A 19987-nucleotide genomic window follows, 5' to 3' on the forward strand; every position below is an offset into this window, starting at 1 on the left:
CCAACATCACTACTACTGTTTGGAGGTCTGTACACAACTCCCAATAACGTTTTTTGCCCTTTAGTGTTCTGCAGCTGTACCCATATAGATTCCACATCATCCAAGCTAATGTCTTTCCTAACTATTGCATTAATCTCCTCTTTAACCAGCAATGCTACCCCACCTCCTTTTCCTTTTATTCTATCCTTCCTGAATGTTGAATACCCCTGGATGTTGAGTTCCCAGCCCTGATCATCCTGGAGCCACGTCTCCGTAATCCCAATCACATCATATTTGTTAACATCTACCTGTCCTGGGAGTGTTTGATGGGACAGCGTAGAGGGAGCTTTACTCTGTATCTAACCCCCTGTACCTGCCCTGGGAGTGTTTGATGGGACAGTGTAGAGGGAGCTTTACTCTATATCTAACCCCATGCTGTACCTGCCCTGGGAGTGTTTGATGGGACAGTGTAGAGGGAGCTTTACTCTGTATCTAACCCCGTGCTGTACCTGCCCTGGGAGGGTTTGATGGGACAGTGTAGAGGGAGCTTTACTTTGTATCTAACCCCGTGCTGTACCTGCCCTGGGAGTGTTTGATGGGACAGTGTAGAGGGAGCTTTACTTTGTATCTAACCCCGTACTGTACCTGCCCTGGGAGTGTTTGATGGGACAGTGTAGAGGGAGCTTTACTCTGTATTTAACCCGTGCTGTCCTTGCCTGGGAGGGTTTGATGGGACAGTGTAAAGGGAGCTTCACCACACGGACTGCAGTAGTTCAAGGCAGCGGCTCACCACCAGTTTCTCAGGTCAACTAAGGATGGGCAATAAATGCCGGCCTTGCTAGCGATGCTCACATCCCGAGAATAAATAAAGAAAGCTCCCAGCTTGATGCAGCATAGTTTAGGTACAGAGTAAAGCTGCATGATAATTGTGTGATTCAATGCTGGGTTGTTGCTACTTTGATGTATGTAACACACTTTAAGACAATTCCCTGGAACAAGTGAAGGCTATAATCTAATCTCACGTATCTAAATGCCATTGGTAAATTAGGCGAGCAGTTTACCGTATCACCTACATACCTCAATCACTTTACAGAGCCCTGAATTTCCTGCCTGGGTTTGAGCACCACCCTAGGTGGGTGTATGCAGTTGTCCTCCCGTCCCTATCGCCATTTCCAGAATATTCCACCATGAGTAACGCTAGGCCTGCATGAGCAGCCTCCTGTGCTGCCTTTAAGGACCGCTGGTTGGGTCGCTCAACGCCTGGTCTCTTCTGTGTACCCAGGATCTGGTAAAAGAGCTAACCCCATCGAGACTGATCTCGCACTACTCCTTCAGAAGCTCACGTTCCTCCTCATCACCTTGGTTGAGTAATCAATGGTCCGGGTATACACCCCAGAATCTCATTTGGACTCTTTAAGGCCTTTTCCATCTTCAGTCCTGCTTTCAAATAGCAGTGAACCTTTAGGTCTCTCTCTATGTCTACTCTGTTGACCTAGCTCTGTCAAGCCCGTGTGGTGGCTGGTGTACAATGGCCATCACAAGTTTAAAAAATCCACACACAGGCATCTTCCACCCTTCAACACGTAGTTCGGGATCCGGAATATTAGGTCCTTCATTGAAACACCTGTGAACTCATCCTTTTTTGGCGTGGAAGCAAGTCATCCTCGATATGAGGGACAGCCTATGATGATGGTACTCTGTTGAGAGTGTAGTGTGTGTTTCTATTCTGTTATTTTACTGCGTACAGTTTCGGTCTCCGTATTTAAGGAAGGATATACTTGCATTAGAGGCTGTTCAGAGAAGGTTCACTGGGTTGATTCCAGAGATGAGGGGGTTGACTTATGAGGATAGGTTGAGTAGGTTGGGCCTATACACATTGGAGTTCAGAAGAATGAGAGATGATCTTATCGAAACATATAAGATAATGAGGGGGATCAACAAGTTGGATGCAGAGAGGATATTTCCACTCAGGGGAAACTAAAACTAGGGGACATAGTCTCAGAATAAGGGGCCGCCCATTTAAGATGAGATGAGGAGGAATTTCTTCTCTCAGGGGGTTGTAAATCTGTGGAATTCTCTGCCCCAGAGAGCTGTGGAGGTTGGGTCATTGAATATATTTAAGGCGGAGATAGACAGGTTTTTGAGCGATAAAAGAATAAAGGGTTATAGGGAGCGGGCAGGGAAGTGGAGCTGAGTCCATGATCAGATCAGCCATGATCTTATTGAATGGCGGAGCAGGCTCGAGGGGCCAAATGGCCGACTCCTGCTCCTATTTCTTATGTTCTTATACTCTATCCCCCTTGCAATAAAGGCCAACATTCCATTTGCCTTCCTGATCACTTGCTGTACCTGCATACTAACTTTGTGTTTCATACACAAGGACCCCCAGGTCCCTCTGTACTGCAGCACTTTGCAATTTTTCTCCCTTTAAATTATAATTTGCTTTTCTATTTTTTCTGCCAAAGTGGATAACCTCACATTTTCCCACATTATACTCCATCTGCCAAATGTTTGCCCACTCACTTAGCCTGTCTATATCCCTTTGCAGATTTTTTGTGTCCTCCTCACAATTTGCTTTCCCGCCCATCTTTGTATCATCAGCAAACTTGGCTACATTACACTCGGTCCCTTCATCCAAGTCATTAATATAGATTGTAAATAGTTGAGGACCCAGCACTGATCCTTGTGGCACCTCACTAGTTACTGTTTGTCAACCGGAAAATTGCCCATTTATCCCCACTCCCTGTTTTCTATTAGTTAGCCAATCCTCTATCCATGCTAATATATTACCCCCAACCCCGTGAGCTTTTATCTATTGCAGTAACCTTATCGAATGCCTTCTGGAAATCCAAATCCACTGGTTTCCCCTTATTCACCCTGCTCGTTACATCCTCAAAGAACTCCAGCAAAATTGTCAAACATGATTTCCCTTTCATAAAACCATGCTGACTCTGTTTCTTTGAATTATGCTTTTCCAAATGCCCTGCTACTTTAATAATTTTATCCAGCATTTTCCCAACCACAGATGTTAGGCTAACTGGTCTGTAGTTTCCTGCTTTCTGTCTTCCTCCTTTTTTAAATAGGGGCGTTACATTTGCAGTTTTCCAATCCACTGGGACCATCCCAGACTCCAGGGAATTTTGGTAAATTACAACCATTAAGAACATAGAAACATCAAAATTTACAGGGCAGGAGGAGGCCATTCCGGCCCATTGTGTCCGCGTCGGCCGACAAAGAGCCGCACGGCCCTCGGTCAGCAGCCCTGAAGGTTACATGTAAACCTATGAACAATGAATAATGGCGGACAGGTAAAGAGCACCCAGCCCAACCAGTCCGCCTCACACAACTGCGACACCCCCTTACACTGAAACATTCTACACTCCACCCCAACTGGAGCCATGTGATCCCTGGGAGAGGCAAAAAAACAGATAAAAACCCAGGCCAATTGGAGAAAAAAATCTGGGAAAATTCCTCTCCGACCCATCCAGGCGATCGAAACTAGTCCGGGAGATCACCCTGGCCGTATTCTATTCCCTGGAGCACTTACCATTATATCTGCTCTGTTCAACAAAAGGTCATCTAGTCTAATCCCACTTACCAGCTCTAGGTCCGTAACCCTGCAGGTTACTGCACTTCAAGTGCCCATCCAACCATCTTTTAAATGTGGTGAGGGTTTCTGACTCCACCACTCTTCCAGGCAACGAGTTCCACTATCTCTGCAGACACTTCTTTTAAGACCTTAGGATGTAAGCCATCAGGTCCACTTTTAGTCCCATTATTTTACCGAGTATTACTTCTTTACTGATAGTGATTGTATTAAGGTCTTCCCTCCCTATAGTCCCTTAATTATCCACTATTGGGATATTTTTAGTGTCTTCTACCGTGAAGACTGATTCAAAATATTGGTTCAACGTCTGCCATTTCCCTGTTCTCCATTATTAATTCCCCAGTCTCATCCTCTAGGAAACCAGCATTTACTTTAGCCACTCTTTTCGTTTTGATGTACCGGTAGAAACTCTTACTATCTGTTTTTATATTTATTGCTAGTTTACTTTCATAATTTACCTTCCCTCTCTTTATTATCTTTTTAGTCGTCCTTTGCTGGTTTTTAAAAGTTTCCCAATCCTCTAGCCTCCCACTAGTCTTGACCAAATTGTATTCCCTTGTTTTCAATTTGATACCATCCCTTATTTGCTTAGTTAGCCACGGATGGTTATCCCTTCTCTTACAGTCTTTCCTTCTCATGGGAATATATTTTGGATGCGAGTTATGAAATATCTCCTTAAATGTCTGCCACTGCTCATTCTCCCTGTGTCTATTTCTATATGTGGACAACAACAGATCCAACAAAAATCCTTGGGGCAATTTACCAACTATGTCTTGCCAATTATTTTATTTTTACTGTTTGCTTTGTATCTTTCAGCCATCCCACTATTCATAGTGTCACAATATCTACCATTCCTGTCACTCCAGTGCAGTAATGGGAGAGCATCTGCTGCACTGTGGGAGGGGCAGTACTGAGGGAGTGCTGCACTGTCGGAGGGGCAGTACTGAGGGAGTGCTGCACTGTCGGAGGGACAGTACTGAGGGAGTGCTGCACTGTCGGAGGGGCAGTACTGAGGGAGTGTTGCACTGTCGGAGGGGCAGTACTGAGGGAGTGCTGCACTGTGGGAGGGGCAGTACTGAGGGAGTGCTGCACTGTCGGAGGGACAGGACTGAGGGAGTGTTGCACTGTCGGAGGGGCAGTACTGAGGGAGTGCCGCACTGTCGGAGGGGCAATACTGAGGGAGTGCTGCACTGTCGGAGGGACAGTACTGAGGGAGTGTTGCACTGTCGGAGGGGCAGTACTGAGGGAGTGCTGCACTGTTGGAGGGGCAGTACTGAGGGAGTGCTGCACTGTCGGAGGGGCAGTACTGAGGGAGTGCTGCACTGTCAGAGGGGCAATACTGAGGGAGCGCCGCAATGTCGGAGGGACAGTACTGAGGGAGCGCCGCACTGTCAGAGGGGCAATACTGAGGGAGCGCCGCACTGTCGGAGGGGCAGTACTGAGGGAGTGCGCACTGTTGGAGGGGCAGTACTGAGGGAGTGCTGCACTGTGGGAGGAGCAGTACTGAGGGAGTGTTGCACTGTCGGAGGGGCAGTACTGAGGGAGCGCCGCACTGTCGGAGGGACAGTACTGAGGGAGCGCCACACTGTCGGAGGGACAATACTGAGGGAGTGCTGCACTGTTGGAGGGACAGTACTGAGGGAGCGCCGCAATGTCGGAAGGACAGTACTGAGGGAGCGCCGCACTGTCAGAGGGGCAATACTGAGGGAGCGACGCACTGTCGGAGGGACAGTACTAAGGGAGTGCTGCACTGTGGGAGGGGCAGTACTGAGGGAGTGCTGCACTGTCAGAGGGGCAATACTGAGGGAGCGCCGCACTGTCGGAGGGGCAGTACTGAGGGAGTGCGCACTGTCGGAGGGGCAGTACTGAGGGAGTGCTGCACTGTGGGAGGAGCAGTACTGAGGGAGTGCTGCACTGTCGGAGGGGCAGTACTGAGGGAGCGCCGCACTGTCGGAGGGACAGTACTGAGGGAGCGCTGCAATGTCAGAGGGGCAGTACTGAGGGAGCGCCGCACTGTCGGAGGGGCAGTACTGAGGGAGTGCGCACTGTCGGAGGGGCAGTACTGAGGGAGTGCTGCACTGTCGGAGGGGCAGTACTGAGGGAACGCCGCACTGTCGGAGGGGCAGTACTGAGGGAGTGCTGCACTGTCGGAGGGGCAGTACTGAGGGAGCGCCACACTGTCAGAGGGGCAGTACTGAGGGAGCTGCGTACTGTCGGAGGGGCAGTACTGAGAGAGCGGCGCACTGTCGGAGGGGCAATACTGAGGGAGTGCCACACTGTCGGAGGGGCAGGCTTTCAGATGAGACGTTAAACTGAGGCCCCGTCTGCCCTCTCAGGTGAATATAAAAGATCCCATGTCACTATTTCAAAGAAGAACAAGGGAGTTATCCCTGGTATCCTGGCCAATATTTATCGCTCAATGAACATCACAAATGAAGCAGATTATCTGGTCATTATCACATTGCTGTTTGTGGGAGCTTGCTGTGCACAAATTGCTGGATTTACAGCAGTGACTATAGTTCAATAAGTACTTCGTTGTCTGTAAAACGCTTTGGGACATCTGGTGGCCGTGAAAGGCGCTATATAAATGCAAGTTTCTTTTTCAATATCATGGGCCTTAATCTCTTCTAAGCCATTTCATCAACTGCTCTTCGAAAGTTGAAATAGGCCAGCGTCTCCCGTGCTCCCCTTTTGTCCTGCTCACTTGGGACTTGGAACCCCTGCTGCGATTGGTCAAGTCTGAGCTGCCCTGTCGTGAGCTATGTGATTAGGCCAGCCCTTTCTGAGTGCTCACTACCACGTATTCTAGTCTCTAGTCATTTTCCTATTAGCAACATGAGACTAACTGGTTTATAATTAACCAGCTTATCTCCTTCCCCTTTCTGGAACAGAGGTGATACATTCGCCATCCTCCTGCCCTTTGCTGTAGTTCCCTTTTCCAAAGATTCTGGACAATTATGGTTGTTGTTTTACCCCTAAACTGCCACTCAGCCTTGCTCCCATATCCATTCCAAGACCCATTAATAATATTTGTTTTTAAAACGTGCATGTTAACGAGTGGTCCCTCCCCTGTCTGATGACTGCAAGGATCTGGCAGCAAATACCTTGAGCAGCTTTAACCAGCTCCTCTGTACCTGGGCCCTCCACAAGCACCGCCTCGAATTATACACCCACTGGCTATCTCAAAGGTCTTTGTGGGAAATGGGAAAATATCAGAGTGGTCTAGTAGGTGGCATTCGAAGTTGGGGTTGAGATGCATTGTTGGACAATATAGGGGGAGCTTTACTCTGTATCTAACCCCCTGTACCTGCCCTGGGAGTATTTGATGGGACAGTGTAGAGGGAGCTTTACTCTGTATCTAACCCCCTGTACCTGCCCTGGGAGTGTTTGATGGGACAGTGTAGAGGGAGCTTTACTCTGTATCTAACCCCCTGTACCTGCCCTGGGAGTGTTTGATGGGACAGTGTAGAGGGAGCTTTACTCTGTATCTAACCCCCTGTACCTGCCCTGGGAGTGTTTGATGGGACAGTGTAGAGGGAGCTTTACTCTGTATCTAACCCCCTGTACCTGCCCTGAGAGTGTTTGATGGGACAGTGTAGAGAGAGCTTTACTCTGTATCTAACCCCCTGTACCTGCCCTGGGAGTGTTTGATGGGACAGTGTAGAGGGAGCTTTACTCTGTATCTAACCCCCTGTACCTGCCCTGGGAGTGTTTGATGGGACAGTGTAGAGGGAGCTTTACTCTGTATCTAACCTTGTGCTGTACCTGCCCTGGGAGTGTTTGATGGGACAGTGTAGAGAGAGCTTTACTCTGTATCGAACCCCGTGCTGTACCTGCCCTGAGAGTGTTTGATGGGACAGTGTAGAGGGAGCTTTACTCTGTATCTAACCCCCTGTACCTGCCCTGGGAGTATTTGATGGGACAGTGTAGAGGGAGCTTTACTCTGTATCTAACCCGTGCTGTACCTGCCCTGGGAGCGTTTGATGGGACAGTGTAGAGTGAGCTTTACTCTGTATCTAACCCGTGCTGTACCTGCCCTGGGAGTGTTTGATGGGACAGTGTAGAGGGAGCTTTACTCTGTATCTAACCCCGTGTGCTGCTGTCATGTCATAACACTGCGAACACCCGCACCTTTTGGGTGATGACCTTGACAAACACGGTGGATATGTTAAACTTCTTTTCCATTGAGGTAGAGACCACCTCTCTGCCTCCCTCTGCTGTGCCCTCCCTTCCCCTGCGTCCCAGGTGTTCTCTGTCTGAGGAAGCAGCTTTGCCAGACCAGAGACAGCCGGGCTCCGTTGCTTTGACTTTCTCGATGCTATCTGCACGGCTTTGTCTGCAGAGGGAATAGTTTGCGCCCCTCGTCGTGTTAGCCTAATCTTCAGTACACCGGCCAAAAATAACGTTCGAAGACAACACTTTCAAAGCAAAAAGGTGCCGCTGCCCAATACCTTGGGGCAGCTTCGACTAGCTCCCCAACAGCAAGCACCAACCCCGAATTAACCACCCACTGGCTATTGCACAGGGCTTTGTGGGAAACTGTGGCACTGCATTTGATTGGCCGCACACTGCCTGCCTGCACTGAACACACGGACCCACCCGTGCTGGGAGAACAGAATGTTATTATTAAACTGAGGGCAACCATAAAAATGCCCGACCCCATTCCCCCACTTCATGACACACCCATGATTCAGAATTAAGCATAGAGAAAATTAATCCACTCGTGGGGGAGACCAGAACAGAACTCGGGGCCATCAATATCAGATAGTCACCAATAAATCCAATGGGGAATTCAGGAGAAACTTCTTTACCCAGAGAGCGGTGAGAATGTGGAACTCGCTGCCACAGGGAGGGGTTGATGTGGATAGTATCGATGTATTTAAGGGGTGGCTGGATAAACACATGCGGGGGGGGGGGGGGAAAGGGATAGAAGGTTATACTAATGGGGTGGGCGGAGGCTGGTATAGAGCATAAACACCTGCCTGGGCCTGTTGGGCACAATGGCCTCTATCTGTGCTGTACACTCCATCTAATTCACTCATACACACCCCGAGATTGTGGCTCTATACCAAAAGCAGCAAATGGTCCGAGTGACCCTATCCCTGCACCTGGAATCTGGAGCCAGTTCTCAGGCACAGTCACTACAGTGGGACAGGTTTACAGAGGCAATCCCCAGTATAAATGGGACACAGAACTTTAGACTGAAATATAAAAATAAAGACAGAACGTGTAACTTAAAAATGGAGAATTGAATTATTGAAAACGAAAGACTTGGATTTATATAGTGCCTTTCACAACCACCAGATGTCTCAAAGCATTTTTAAGCCAATGAAGTACTTTGGAGTGTAGTCAGTGTTGCAATGTAGGAAATGCAGCAGCCCATCTGCGCACAGCAAGCTCCCACAAACAGCAATATGATAACGACCAGATAATCTGTTTTAGTGATGTTGGTTGAGGGACAAATATTGGCCCCAGGACACCGGGGAGAACTCCCCAATTTCAAAATAGTGCCCTGGGATCTTTTACATCCACCTGAGAGAGCAGACGGGGCTTCAGTTTAACGTCTCATCTGAAAAACGGTCCCTCTGACAGTGCGGCGCTCCCTCAGTACTGCCCCTCCGACAGTGCGGTGCTCCCTCAGTACTGCCCCTCCGACAGTGCGGTTCTCCCTCAGTACTGCCCCTCCGACAGTGCGGCGCTCCCTCAGTACTGCCCCTCCGACAGTGCGGCGCTCCCTCAGTACTGCCCCTCCGACAGTGCGCCGCTCCCTCAGTACTGCCCCTCCAACAGTGCAGCGCTCCCTCAGTACTGCCCTTCCGACAGCGCGGTGCTCCCTCAGTACTGCCACTCCGCCAGTGCGGCGCTCTCTCAATACTGCCCCTCCGACCGTGCAGCACTCCCTCAGTACTGCCCCTCCGACAGTGCGGTGCTCCCTCAGTACTGCCCCTCCGACAGTGCAGCACTTCCTTAGTACTGCCCCTCCAACAGTGCGGCACTCCCTCAGTACTGCCCCTCCGACAGTGAAGCGCTCCCTCAGTACTGCCCCTCCAACAGTGCGGCACTCCCTCAGTACTGCCCCTCCGACAGTGAAGCGCTCCCTCAGTACTGCCCCTCCAACAGTGCGGCACTCCCTCAGTACTGCCCCTCCGACAATGCGGCACTCCCTCAGTACCGCCCCTCCGACAGTGCGGCGCTCCCTCAGTACTGCCCCTCCGACAGTGTGGCGCTCCCTCAGTATTGCCTCTCCAACAGTGCGGCGCTCTCTCAGTACTGCCCCTCCGACAGTGCGGCGCTCCCTCAGTACCGCCCCTCCGACAGTGCGGCGCTATCTCAGTACTGTCTCTCTGACAGTGCGGCGCTCTCTCAGTACTGTCTCTCTGACAGTGCAGCACTCCCTCAGCACAGCACTGGAGTGTCAGCCTAGATTTTTGCACTCATGTCCCTGGGAGTGGGACTTGAACACAACCTTCTGACTGAGAGGCGAGAGAGCTGCCCACTGCACACAGCTGGTATATTGCGCTCCCTGGTGCAATCGTGCCCAGGTTCAGCTGAAGGTCTCACCAGCCTTGTGTCTGTGCCCCACACGGGGTCTCACACTCACTTCCTGCATCACACTCACTCCCCGTCACACTTTCCTTGTCAAACTATCTCCCCGCACACTGTGTCTCTAACTCCCGAGGATATACCCTGACCAATAACCTGGGGGACATGTGCCAATGTGTAACTAAAAGCTCGGGCGGTGCGGGCCGTGCAGTGAGCTATCCCGAGCCCTTTCCCCTCCCACAGCTCCGTCTCACGCCCACCCCTCTCCTTGGTGGGGAATGGGCTTCACAGAGAGGTGCAATCCCCGGGGGTTGCCTGGCATTAGTTGGGAGTTGCAGCTGAGAATGGGAGAGGGTATAATCCTGTGCCAGCGAAGCTGCAGATAAAATATTTGCCCGAAATAGGCGCAAGCGGCTCCAGCAGTCGAAATGCAGGTGAGGGTGGACCCGGGTCAGAACATGTGCTGGCGGGGGGGGGGGGGGGGCTGCCCTAACTTCTCATTCCCCTGCACCCACCCTCCATCTGCACAAGGAACAGGAGCAGACCCTTCAGCCCGATGCGCGGGACAGGGAAATCTAGCAACACTGGCACCCGCCGCTTGTTTGGTGGCGCAAGGGTTAATGGAGAGAGAGTGAGTGTGTGTGTGTGTGGGGGGGGGGGGTGGGGAGGGGGTGTGTGGGGGGGGAGTATTGGGGGGTGTATGTGTGTTTGTGAGGGTGTGTGTGTGTGTGTGTGTGTGGGGGGGGAGTGTGTGTGTGTGGGTGTGTGTGTGTTTGTGAGGGTGTATGTGTGTTTGTGAGGGTGTGTGTGTGTGGGGGGGGGAGTGTGTGTGTGTGGGTGTGTGTGTGTTTGTGAGGGTGTGTGTGTTTGGGGGGGGGAGTGTGTATGTGGGGGGGTTGTGTGGGGGGGGGTGTGTGTATGTGGGGGTGTGTGTGTGGGGGGAGGGCGTGTGTGTGTGTGCGTGGGGTTGGGGGGGGTGGGGGGGAGGGTGTGTGTGTGTGTGCGTGGGGGTGGGGGGGTGTGGGGGGGAGGTGTGTGTGTGTGTGTGTGCGTGGGGGTGGGGGGGTGTGGGGGGGAGGTGTGTGTGTGTGTGTGTGCGTGGGGGTGGGGGGGTGTGGTGGGGGAGGATGTGTGTGGGGGGGGATGTGTGTGTGGGGGTGGTATGGGGGTGTGTATGTGTGTTTGTGGCTGGGGGGGAGTGTGTATGTGTGTTGGGGGGTGTGTGTGTGGGTGTGTGTGTTTGGGGGGGAGTGTGTGTGTGTGGGAGGGGATGTGTGTGTGTGTGTGGGGGGGGATGTGTGTATGTGGGTGTGTGTGTGTGTGTGTATGAGAGTGTATGTGTGGGGGGGAGCGGGGGTGTGTGTGTGTGTGGGGGGGATGTGTGTGTTTGTGTGTGTGTGGGTGTGTGTGTGTGTGGGGGGGGGAGTGGGTGTGTGTGTGCGTGTATGTGTATGTGGGGGGGATGTGTGTGTGTGGGGGCGTGGTGGTGTGTGTGTGTGTGTGTGTGAGTGTGTGTGTGGGGGTGCGTGTGTGTATGTGGGTGTGTGTGGGGGGGAGCGGGTGTGTGTGTGTGTGTGTATGTGGGGGGAATGTGTGTGTGGGGGGTGTGTTGTGTATGTGTGTGTGTGGGGGGAGCGGGGGTATGTGTGTGTATGTATGCGGGGGGGATGTGTGTCTGTGGGGGGGTGGTGGTGTGTGTGTGGGGGGGTGGTGGTGTGTGTGTGTGTGTGAGTGTGTGTGGGGGGGAGCGGGTGTGTGTGTATGTGGGGGGGATGTGTGTGTGTGGGTGTGTGTGTGTATGTGGGTGTGTGTGGGGGGGGAGCGGGGGTGTGTGTGTGTGGGGGGGGGGAGCGGGTGTGTGTGTGTGTGTATGTGGGGGGGGGGGATGTGTGTGTGGGGGGGGTGTGTGTATGTGGGTGTGTGTGTATGTGGGGGGGATGTGTGTATGTGGGGGGGATGTGTGTGTGTGGGTGTCTGTGTGTGTGTGTATGTGGGTGTGTGTGGGGGGGGGAGCGGGGGTGTGTGTGTGTGTGGGGGGGGGAGCGGGTGTGAGTGTGTGTGTGTGTGGGGGGGTGTGTGTATGTGGGGGGGATGTGTGTGTGTGGGTGTGTGTGTGTGTGGGGGGAGCGGGGGTGTGTGTGTGTGTGTGTGGGCGGGGGGAGCGGGTGTGTGTGTGTGTGGGGGGGTGTATGTGGGGGGGATGTGTGTGTGTATGTGTGTGTGGGGGGAGCGGGGGTGTGTGTGTGTGTGTATGTGGGTGTGTGTGTGTGTGGGGGGGGGGGGTGTTGGTGTGTGTGGCGGGGGGGGGGGGGGGGGAAGGGGGGTTAGCCCCCTGGCTGCTTGTTGCTGGAGAGGGGCCGGCGGGTGGATCCGACAGGGACAAATTGAGACCCGGCCAGATCCGCGTTCGTCACAGGAGGCAGGCGAGGTGGGGAGAGCTGAAGGGTATAAATAGGAGGAGGCACTTGGCTCCGGATTGCAGCGCTGTCTCTCACACACACACACACACACACACACAGAGGGGAGTGGACCCAGAGAGAGAGAGACAGCCAGCGGGACTGGACTTGGACCCGGACCTGGGACTGCGAAGTTTGCAGAGTTTGCAGAAAGTTTGCACCGACAGCGATTCCCGGGCAGGACGGTCCCGCACACGGATCAGGAGAGTTTGCAGAGAGTTGGGATTTGTTCCGGCAGGTGTGTGTGTGAGTGTGAGCAGGTTAACTATCGCCCGCCTCCCCTCCAGCACCGCCCGGGACCGCCGACTCCGCCAGCCTGGATTCCCGCAGCGCCTCGCCCGCCTTCCCCGGCCTCCGGTACCCCATGGAGCAGCACAACTTCTACGAGGCGGAGCCGCGGGCGCTGGGCAGCGGCCAGCCCCAGCCCCAGCTACCGCCCGCCACCTTCGCCTACCGCGACACCGCCGCCTCGGAGCTGGGCGATATCTGCGACAACGAGAACTCCATCGACATTAGCGCCTACATCGACCCGGCGGCGTTCAACGACGAGTTCCTGGCGGATCTCTTCCACAGCAACCACCCGCAGCACGGCGGCCCCGCGAAATTGGACCCCCACCCGCACCAAGACAAGGGCAAGGCGGACTTCCAATATCACAGCCCGGGCGGTAACGGGGGCCAGCATCTGGGGCAACATCTGGGGCAACAAGTGGGGCAGCACCAGGCGCAACATCAGGCGCAACAGCTGGGAGGACCAGCGCAACACCAACAACACCATCACCATCTGCCCCAGGCGCAAGGTTACGCCTGCGTCGCCGGCTACATGGATAGTAAGCTTGAGCCGCTCTTCCAGAGGTCGCACTCCGGCCTGCGTTCAGTGGTGGTCAAGCAAGAGCCCAACGAACAGGAGGAGGGCAGGGTCCGGGGCTCGCTGGCCAGCCCCTTCCCCAGCCACCATCCCCACCTGCAGTATCAGATCGCCCACTGCGCCCAGACCACCGTTCACTTACAGCCGGGCCACCCTACACCGCCGCCTACCCCAGTGCCCAGCCCTCAGCACCAGCTCTCCTCCTCCTCCTGCACCTCCTCCTCCTCCTCCTGCACCTCCATCTCCTCCCTCAAACTGCACCCGGCCGGCAAGGGCAAGAAGTCGGTGGACAAAGCCAGCCTGGAGTACCGGCTGCGCCGGGAGCGCAACAACATCGCGGTGCGCAAGAGCCGCGACAAAGCCAAGCTGCGCAACGCCGAGACCCAGCACAAGGTGATGGAGCTGGCCAGCGACAACCAGCGGCTCCGCAAGCGGCTGGAGCACCTGAGCCGGGAGCTGGACACCTTGCGGGGGCTGTTCCGGCAACTGCCCGACGGTTCGTTGGTCAAGGCGATGAGCAGTTGCGCCTGAACTGCCCCTCTCTCTCCCTCTCTCCCTGCACCCCCGGGGGGGGGGGGGGGGGGGGAATGTGTGTGTCTGTGTCTGTGTCTGTGTGTGCGGGAGAGGACACAGACACACAACTCTCTGTACAACCCTTTCTCCAACAAACAATTGCAAAGCAGAGAGGCGGGGTGGGGGTCTCGCAGCCTGTGAGCGACCCCCAGGACAACGGGTCAGAGATGCTCTCTGTCTCTCTCCACACACACAGGCTTGACATTTTACAGCATTTTAATGTTTTTATTTGGGTGCGTGAGGGGAACTGGTAAACTGAAACCAGCCTTCTGAGCACAGACTGTGTCCACAACAGCCCCGCGAGATGTAAAGATAAATCTATCTATCTATATATATATATATATATATATTGTAAGGGAAGTTGCTGTGACAGCAGCGTGTGAGTTGTGCCAGGGCCGCTGCCAATGTCCCTGGACACGGGGAAGGGGGTGACGATCGCCCAGAGACCCTGCAGCAGGGACACCGAGAGAGGGACGCCTTGTGTCTGCGTGTCGGGAACCAGCCCAAAGACTAAACAAATCTTTCATTACAAGGAGACAACAACAAAAAAACAGACTTCACGAATGTTGACAAACTGAAATGTACTTTGAGTTGTGCTCCAGGCAGCTCCCAGCGACTCCGGACTTTCTGTAAATATCTGCTTATTGTCTGAGAGAAGCGGAATTACACACAATATGGAAACTCACCGACTGAGGGGACCTCTCCACGGACCGCCGCTGCTCACAGGGCGCCACATTTACACACAACGTCCCGGAGATTTTATATTTTTCTGCCTCGGTTTTTTAAAAACTGTTTTATTTTTTGGCCCCAAGTGTTTTATATCAAACCATGTCGAATGTGGCCCTGGCGGCGGCTGTGTGTGGGTCTGTGTATGGGTCTGTGTGTGGGGCTGTGTATGGGTCTGTGTGTGGGGCTGTGTGTGGGTCAGGGTGCCCCTGTCCCCGGGCTGTGTGAGTGTGTGTGTGTGTGTGAGTCTGTGCCTGATCTATGTGTGGGTTTGTGCCTGGTCTTTGTGTGGGTCTGTGTGTGTGGGTCTGTGTGTGAGGGTCTGTGTGTGTGGGTCTGTGTGTGGGTGTGTGTGGGGCTGTGCCTGGTCTGTGTGTGTGGGTCTGTGTGTGGGTGTGTGTGGGGCTGTGCCTGGTCTGTGTGAGAGGATGTGTGTGTGGGTCTGTGCCTGGGCTGTGTGTGGGGCTGTGCCTGGTCTGTATGTGAGGGTCTGTGTGTGAGGGTCTGTGTGTTATTTCTGTGTTGTCCCGGGGTTTGGGGAGAACCGCCGGCACTTTGTCCTCTCGGGGGCTTCTCTCCACAATGTTAATGTGGTCGCCGATTTAAAGATTTTTTTAAAACGAATTTGTACCGATATATTGTTGTATATTGACCAAACATTTTATGAATTATATATATAATAAATCAAAGACGTATATTTACCTCTCGTGACGCTTTCTCTGACCGATGTCCCACACTGCCCCGAGCGGCTGGATTCAAATATTGAGAGCGCGCAAACTGAGCCCCAACACTTCTCCCTGTCTCACATCTTCCCTTACCCGCCGCCTGTCTCCCTCTCCGTCTCTCTCTCTCTCTGTCTGTCCCTCTCTCTCTGTCCCTCTCTCTCTCTCTGTCTCTCTCTCTCTCTCCCTCTCTCTCTCTTTGTCTCTCTCTCTGTCTCACTCTCTCTGTCTCGCTGTCTCTCTCCCTCTCTCTCTCTGTCCCCCTCTCTCTGTCTCTCTCTGTGTCTCACTCTCTCTGTCCCTTTCTCTCTCTCTCCCTCTCTGTCTCTCTCTGTCTCTCGCGCTCTGTGTGTGTGTGTCTCTCTCTCTCTGTCTCTGCCTCTGTCTGTCTCTCTCTGTCTCTCTCCCTCTCTCTGTCCTTCTCTCTCTCTCTTTGTCTCTCTCTCTCTCTCTGTCCCCCTCTCTCTCTCTGTCTCACTCTCTCTCTGTCTCACTCTCTCTCTCTCTGTCTCTCTGTCCCTTTCTCTCTCTCCCTCTCTGTCTCTCTCGCTCTGTGTGTGTGTGTCTCTCTCTCTCTCTCTGTCTCTGTCTCTCACTGTCGCTCTCTCTCTCCCTCGCTCCCTCTCTCTCTCTATCTGTGTGTCTCTCCGTCTGGTCAGTCTTTCTGCTCTCTCACTGTCTCTCTCTGCCTCTGTCTCTCTCTCTGTCTCTCTCTCTCTCCCTCTCTCATTCTCTCTCTATCTGTGTGTGTCTCTCTCCGTCTAGTCAGTCTCTCTGTTCCAAGCCAATGTGGAGTGAAAGGGCGATGTCCCCGACTTTCTGACCCCGGGCGGGGGATTGGGAGTTTGCAGGGTTGGGATGTGAGCGGCGGGAAAGCTCCTCTCGCTGGTTGAGTGAAAGGGTTAATATTCCGCACGGAGTTTGTGCCAGTCACAGAAAGCAGAGCGGGTCCGGCGAGGATCATGATGCGGCGCTGGGACCCGGGGCAGGGACAGCGGAACAGCTCGGGGTATATCGAAAACTCCAAACCGAGATTGTGGAGGAAAAACACAGCACCCGAGCCCAGGAACCGGGAGCTCTGGGATAACTAGAACTGAGACTCATTTAACCCTATTCTAGCCCTTCCCTTCTGTGTGTGAGTGTGTATGTGAGTGTGTGAGTGACAGTGTGTGAGGGGTGTCAGTGTGTGAGTGTGTGAGAGTGGGTGTGAGTGTGAGGGGTGTGTGTGTGAGGGGTGTGTGTGCGGAGTGTCAGTGTGTGAGAGTGTGTGTGTGTGAGTATGAGTGTGTGTGTGTGTGAGTGTGAGTGTGTGAGTGTGAGGGGTGTGTGTGTGAGGGGTGTGTGTGTGGGGTGTGTGTGAGTGTGTGACAGTGTGTGAGGGGTGTGTGTGGGGTGTGTGTGAGTGTGTGACAGTGTGTGAGGGGTGTGTGTGGGGTGTGTGTGAGGGGTGTGTGTGAGTGTGTGACAGTGTGTGAGGGGTGTGTGTGAGTGTGTGACAGTGTGTGAGGGGTGTGTGTGGGGTGTGTGTGAGGGGTGTGTGGGGTGTGTGTGAGTGTGTGACAGTGTGTGAGGGGTGAGTGTGTGTGGGGTATGTGTGTGAGGGGTGAGTGTGTGAGGGGGGTGTCAGTGTTTAATGTCTGTTGCTCTGAGCAGTGTTACATCACAGACTGAATCTCTGCTAATTCCATCCCTTGGCCTGGCCCCCGGTTCAAGTCCAGAAGACACTGCTGTAAAGTTGGGAGGAATAGCTGTTCATTGCACGAACACAGTTGGGAGCCCACAGACCACTACCTCAGCTCTTACACGCACCAGTGAGTACAGAAATAGATGGATGGAGCAGATAAATGCGTGGCTGGAGAGATGGTGCGGGAGGGAGGATCTCAGATTCCTGGGACATATTGTGGGAGGTGGGACCTGTACAAGCCGGACGGGTTGCACCTCAACAGAGCCGAGACCAATATCCTTGCGGGGGGGGGGAGGGTTTGCTCGTGCTGTTGGGGAGGGTAGAGAAATCAAAGGCAAAAATCAAAAAGGGCCACATTACAACATAATTCTCAAAGGACAAAGAGTGTTAAAAAAACAAGCCTGAAGGCTCTGTGTCTCAATGCAAGGAGCATTCGTCATAAGGTGGATGAATTAACTGAGCAGATAGCTGTTAACGGATATGATGTAATTGCGATTACGGACACATGGCTCCAGGGTGACCAAGGCTGGGAACTCAACATTCAGGGATATTCAATATTCAGGAAGGATAGACAGAAAGGAAAAGGAGGTGGGGTAATGTTACTGGTTAAAGAGGAGATTAACACAATAGTAAGGAAGGACATTAGCTTAGAGGATGTGGAATCTGTATGGGTGGAACTGCGGAACACCAAAGGGCAGAAAACATTAGTGAGAGTTGTGTACAGACCACCAAACAGTAGTAGTGAGGCTGGGGATGGCATCAAACAGGAAATTAGAGATTCGAGCAATAAAGGTACAGCAGTTATCATGGGTGACTTTAATCTAAATATAGATTGGGCTAACCAAACTGGTAGCAATACAGTAGAGGACGATTTCCTGGAGTGTATAAGGATGGTTTTCTAGACCAATATGTAGAGGAACCAAATAGAGAGCTGGCCATCCTAGACTGGGTGATGTGTAATGAGAAAGGACTAATTAGCAACCTTGTTGTGCGAGGCCCCTCGGGGAAGAGTGACCATAATATGGTAGAATTCTTCATTGATGGAGAGTGACACAGTTAATTCAGAGACTAGGATCCTGAACTTAAAGAAAGGTAACTTCGATAGTCTGAGACATGAATTGGCTAGGATAGACTGGCGAAAGATACTTAAAGGGTTGACAGTGGATAGGCAATGGCAGACATTTAAAGATCACATGGATGAACTTCAACAATTGTACATCCCTGTCTGGCGTAAAAATAAAACGGGAAAGGTGGCTCAACTGTGGCTAACAAGGGAAATTAAAGATAGTGTTAAATCCAAGGAAGAGGCATATAAATTGGCCAGAAAAGCAGCAAACCCGAGGACTGGGAGAAATTTAGAATTCAGCAGAGGAGGAAAAAGGGTTTAATTAGGAGGGGGAAAATAGAGTATGAGAGGAAGCTTGCAGGAAACATAAAACTGACTGCAAAAGCTTCTATAGATATGTGAAGAGAATAAGATTAGTGAAGACAAATGTAGGTCCCTTGCAGTCAGAATCAGGTGAATTTATAATGGGGAATCTAAGAAATGGCAGACAAATTGAACAAATATTTTGGTTCTGTCTTCACTAAGGAAGGTACAAATAACCTTCCGGAAATACAAGGGGACTGAGGGTCTAGCGAGGAGGAACTGAAGGAAATCCTTATTAGTCAGGAAATTGTGTTAGAGAAATTGATGGGATTGAAGGCCAATAAATCCCCAGGGCCTGATAGTCTGCATCCCAGAGTACTTAAGGAAGTGGCCCTAGAAATAGTGGATGCATTGGTGGTCATTTTCCAACTGTCTATCGACTCTGGATCAGTTCCTATGGATTGGAGGGTAGCTAATTAACCCCACTTTTTAAAAAAAGAGGGAGCGAGAAAACAGGGAATTATAGACCGGTTAGCCTGACATCAGTAGTGGGGAAAATGTTGGAATCAGTTATTAAAGATGTAATAGCAGCGCATTTGGAAAGCAGTGACAGGATCGGTCCAAGTCAGCATGGATTTATGAAAGGGAAATCATGCTTGACAAATCTTCTAGAATCTTTTGAGGATGTAATTAGTAGAGTGGACAAGGGAGAACCAGTGGATGTGGTGTATTTAGACTTTCAAAGCTTTTGACAAGGTCCCACACAAGAGATTAGTGTGCAAAATTAAAGCACATGGTATTGGGGGTAATGTACTGATGTGGATAGAGAACTGGTTGGCAGACAGAAAGCAAAGAGTAGGAATAAACGGGTCCTTTTCAGAATGGTACATCTGTCATTGAAAATTGGCATGCAGGTACAGCAGGCGGTGAAGAAGGCAAATGGTATGTTGGCCTTCATAGCGAGAGGATTTGAGTATAGGAGCAGGGAGGTCTTACTGCAGTTCTACAGGGCCTTGGTGAGGCCACACCTGGAATATTGTGTACAGTTTTGGTCTCCTAACCTGAGGAAGGACGTTCTTGCTATTGAGGGAGTGCGGCGAAGGTTCACCAGACTGATTCCCGGGATGGCAGGACTGACATATGAAGAAAGACTGGATCGACTAGGCTTATATTCACTGGAATTTAGAAGAATGAGAGGGGATCTCATAGAAACATATAAAATTCTGACGGGATTGGAGAGATTAGATGCAGGAAGAATGTTCTCGTTGTTGTGGAAGTCCCGAACCAAGGTCACAGTCTAAGGATAAGGGGTAAGCCATATAGGACAGAGATGAGGAGAAACTTCTTCACTCAGAGAATTGTGAACTTGTGAAATTCTCTACTGCAGAAAGTTGTTGATGCCAGTTCGTTAGATATATTCAAAAGGGAGTTGGATGTGGCTCTTATGGCTAAAGGGATCAAGG

General features: G+C 52.1%; 1 protein-coding gene across 1 annotated transcript; it reads left to right on the forward strand.

The window, feature by feature from the left end:
• Positions 1 to 12599: 12599 nt before the first annotated feature.
• On the forward strand, positions 12600 to 15438 carry cebpa (CCAAT enhancer binding protein alpha). Its single transcript, XM_070897051.1, has one exon. It carries the CDS (start codon positions 12950 to 12952, stop codon positions 13979 to 13981), a length of 1032 nt encoding a protein of 343 aa, XP_070753152.1. The 5' UTR covers positions 12600 to 12949; the 3' UTR covers positions 13982 to 15438.
• The last annotated feature ends 4549 nt before the right edge of the window (positions 15439 to 19987 follow it).

This window comes from Pristiophorus japonicus, chromosome 13 (assembly GCF_044704955.1).
Source record: "Pristiophorus japonicus isolate sPriJap1 chromosome 13, sPriJap1.hap1, whole genome shotgun sequence".
Lineage (NCBI taxonomy): Eukaryota > Metazoa > Chordata > Chondrichthyes > Pristiophoridae > Pristiophorus > Pristiophorus japonicus.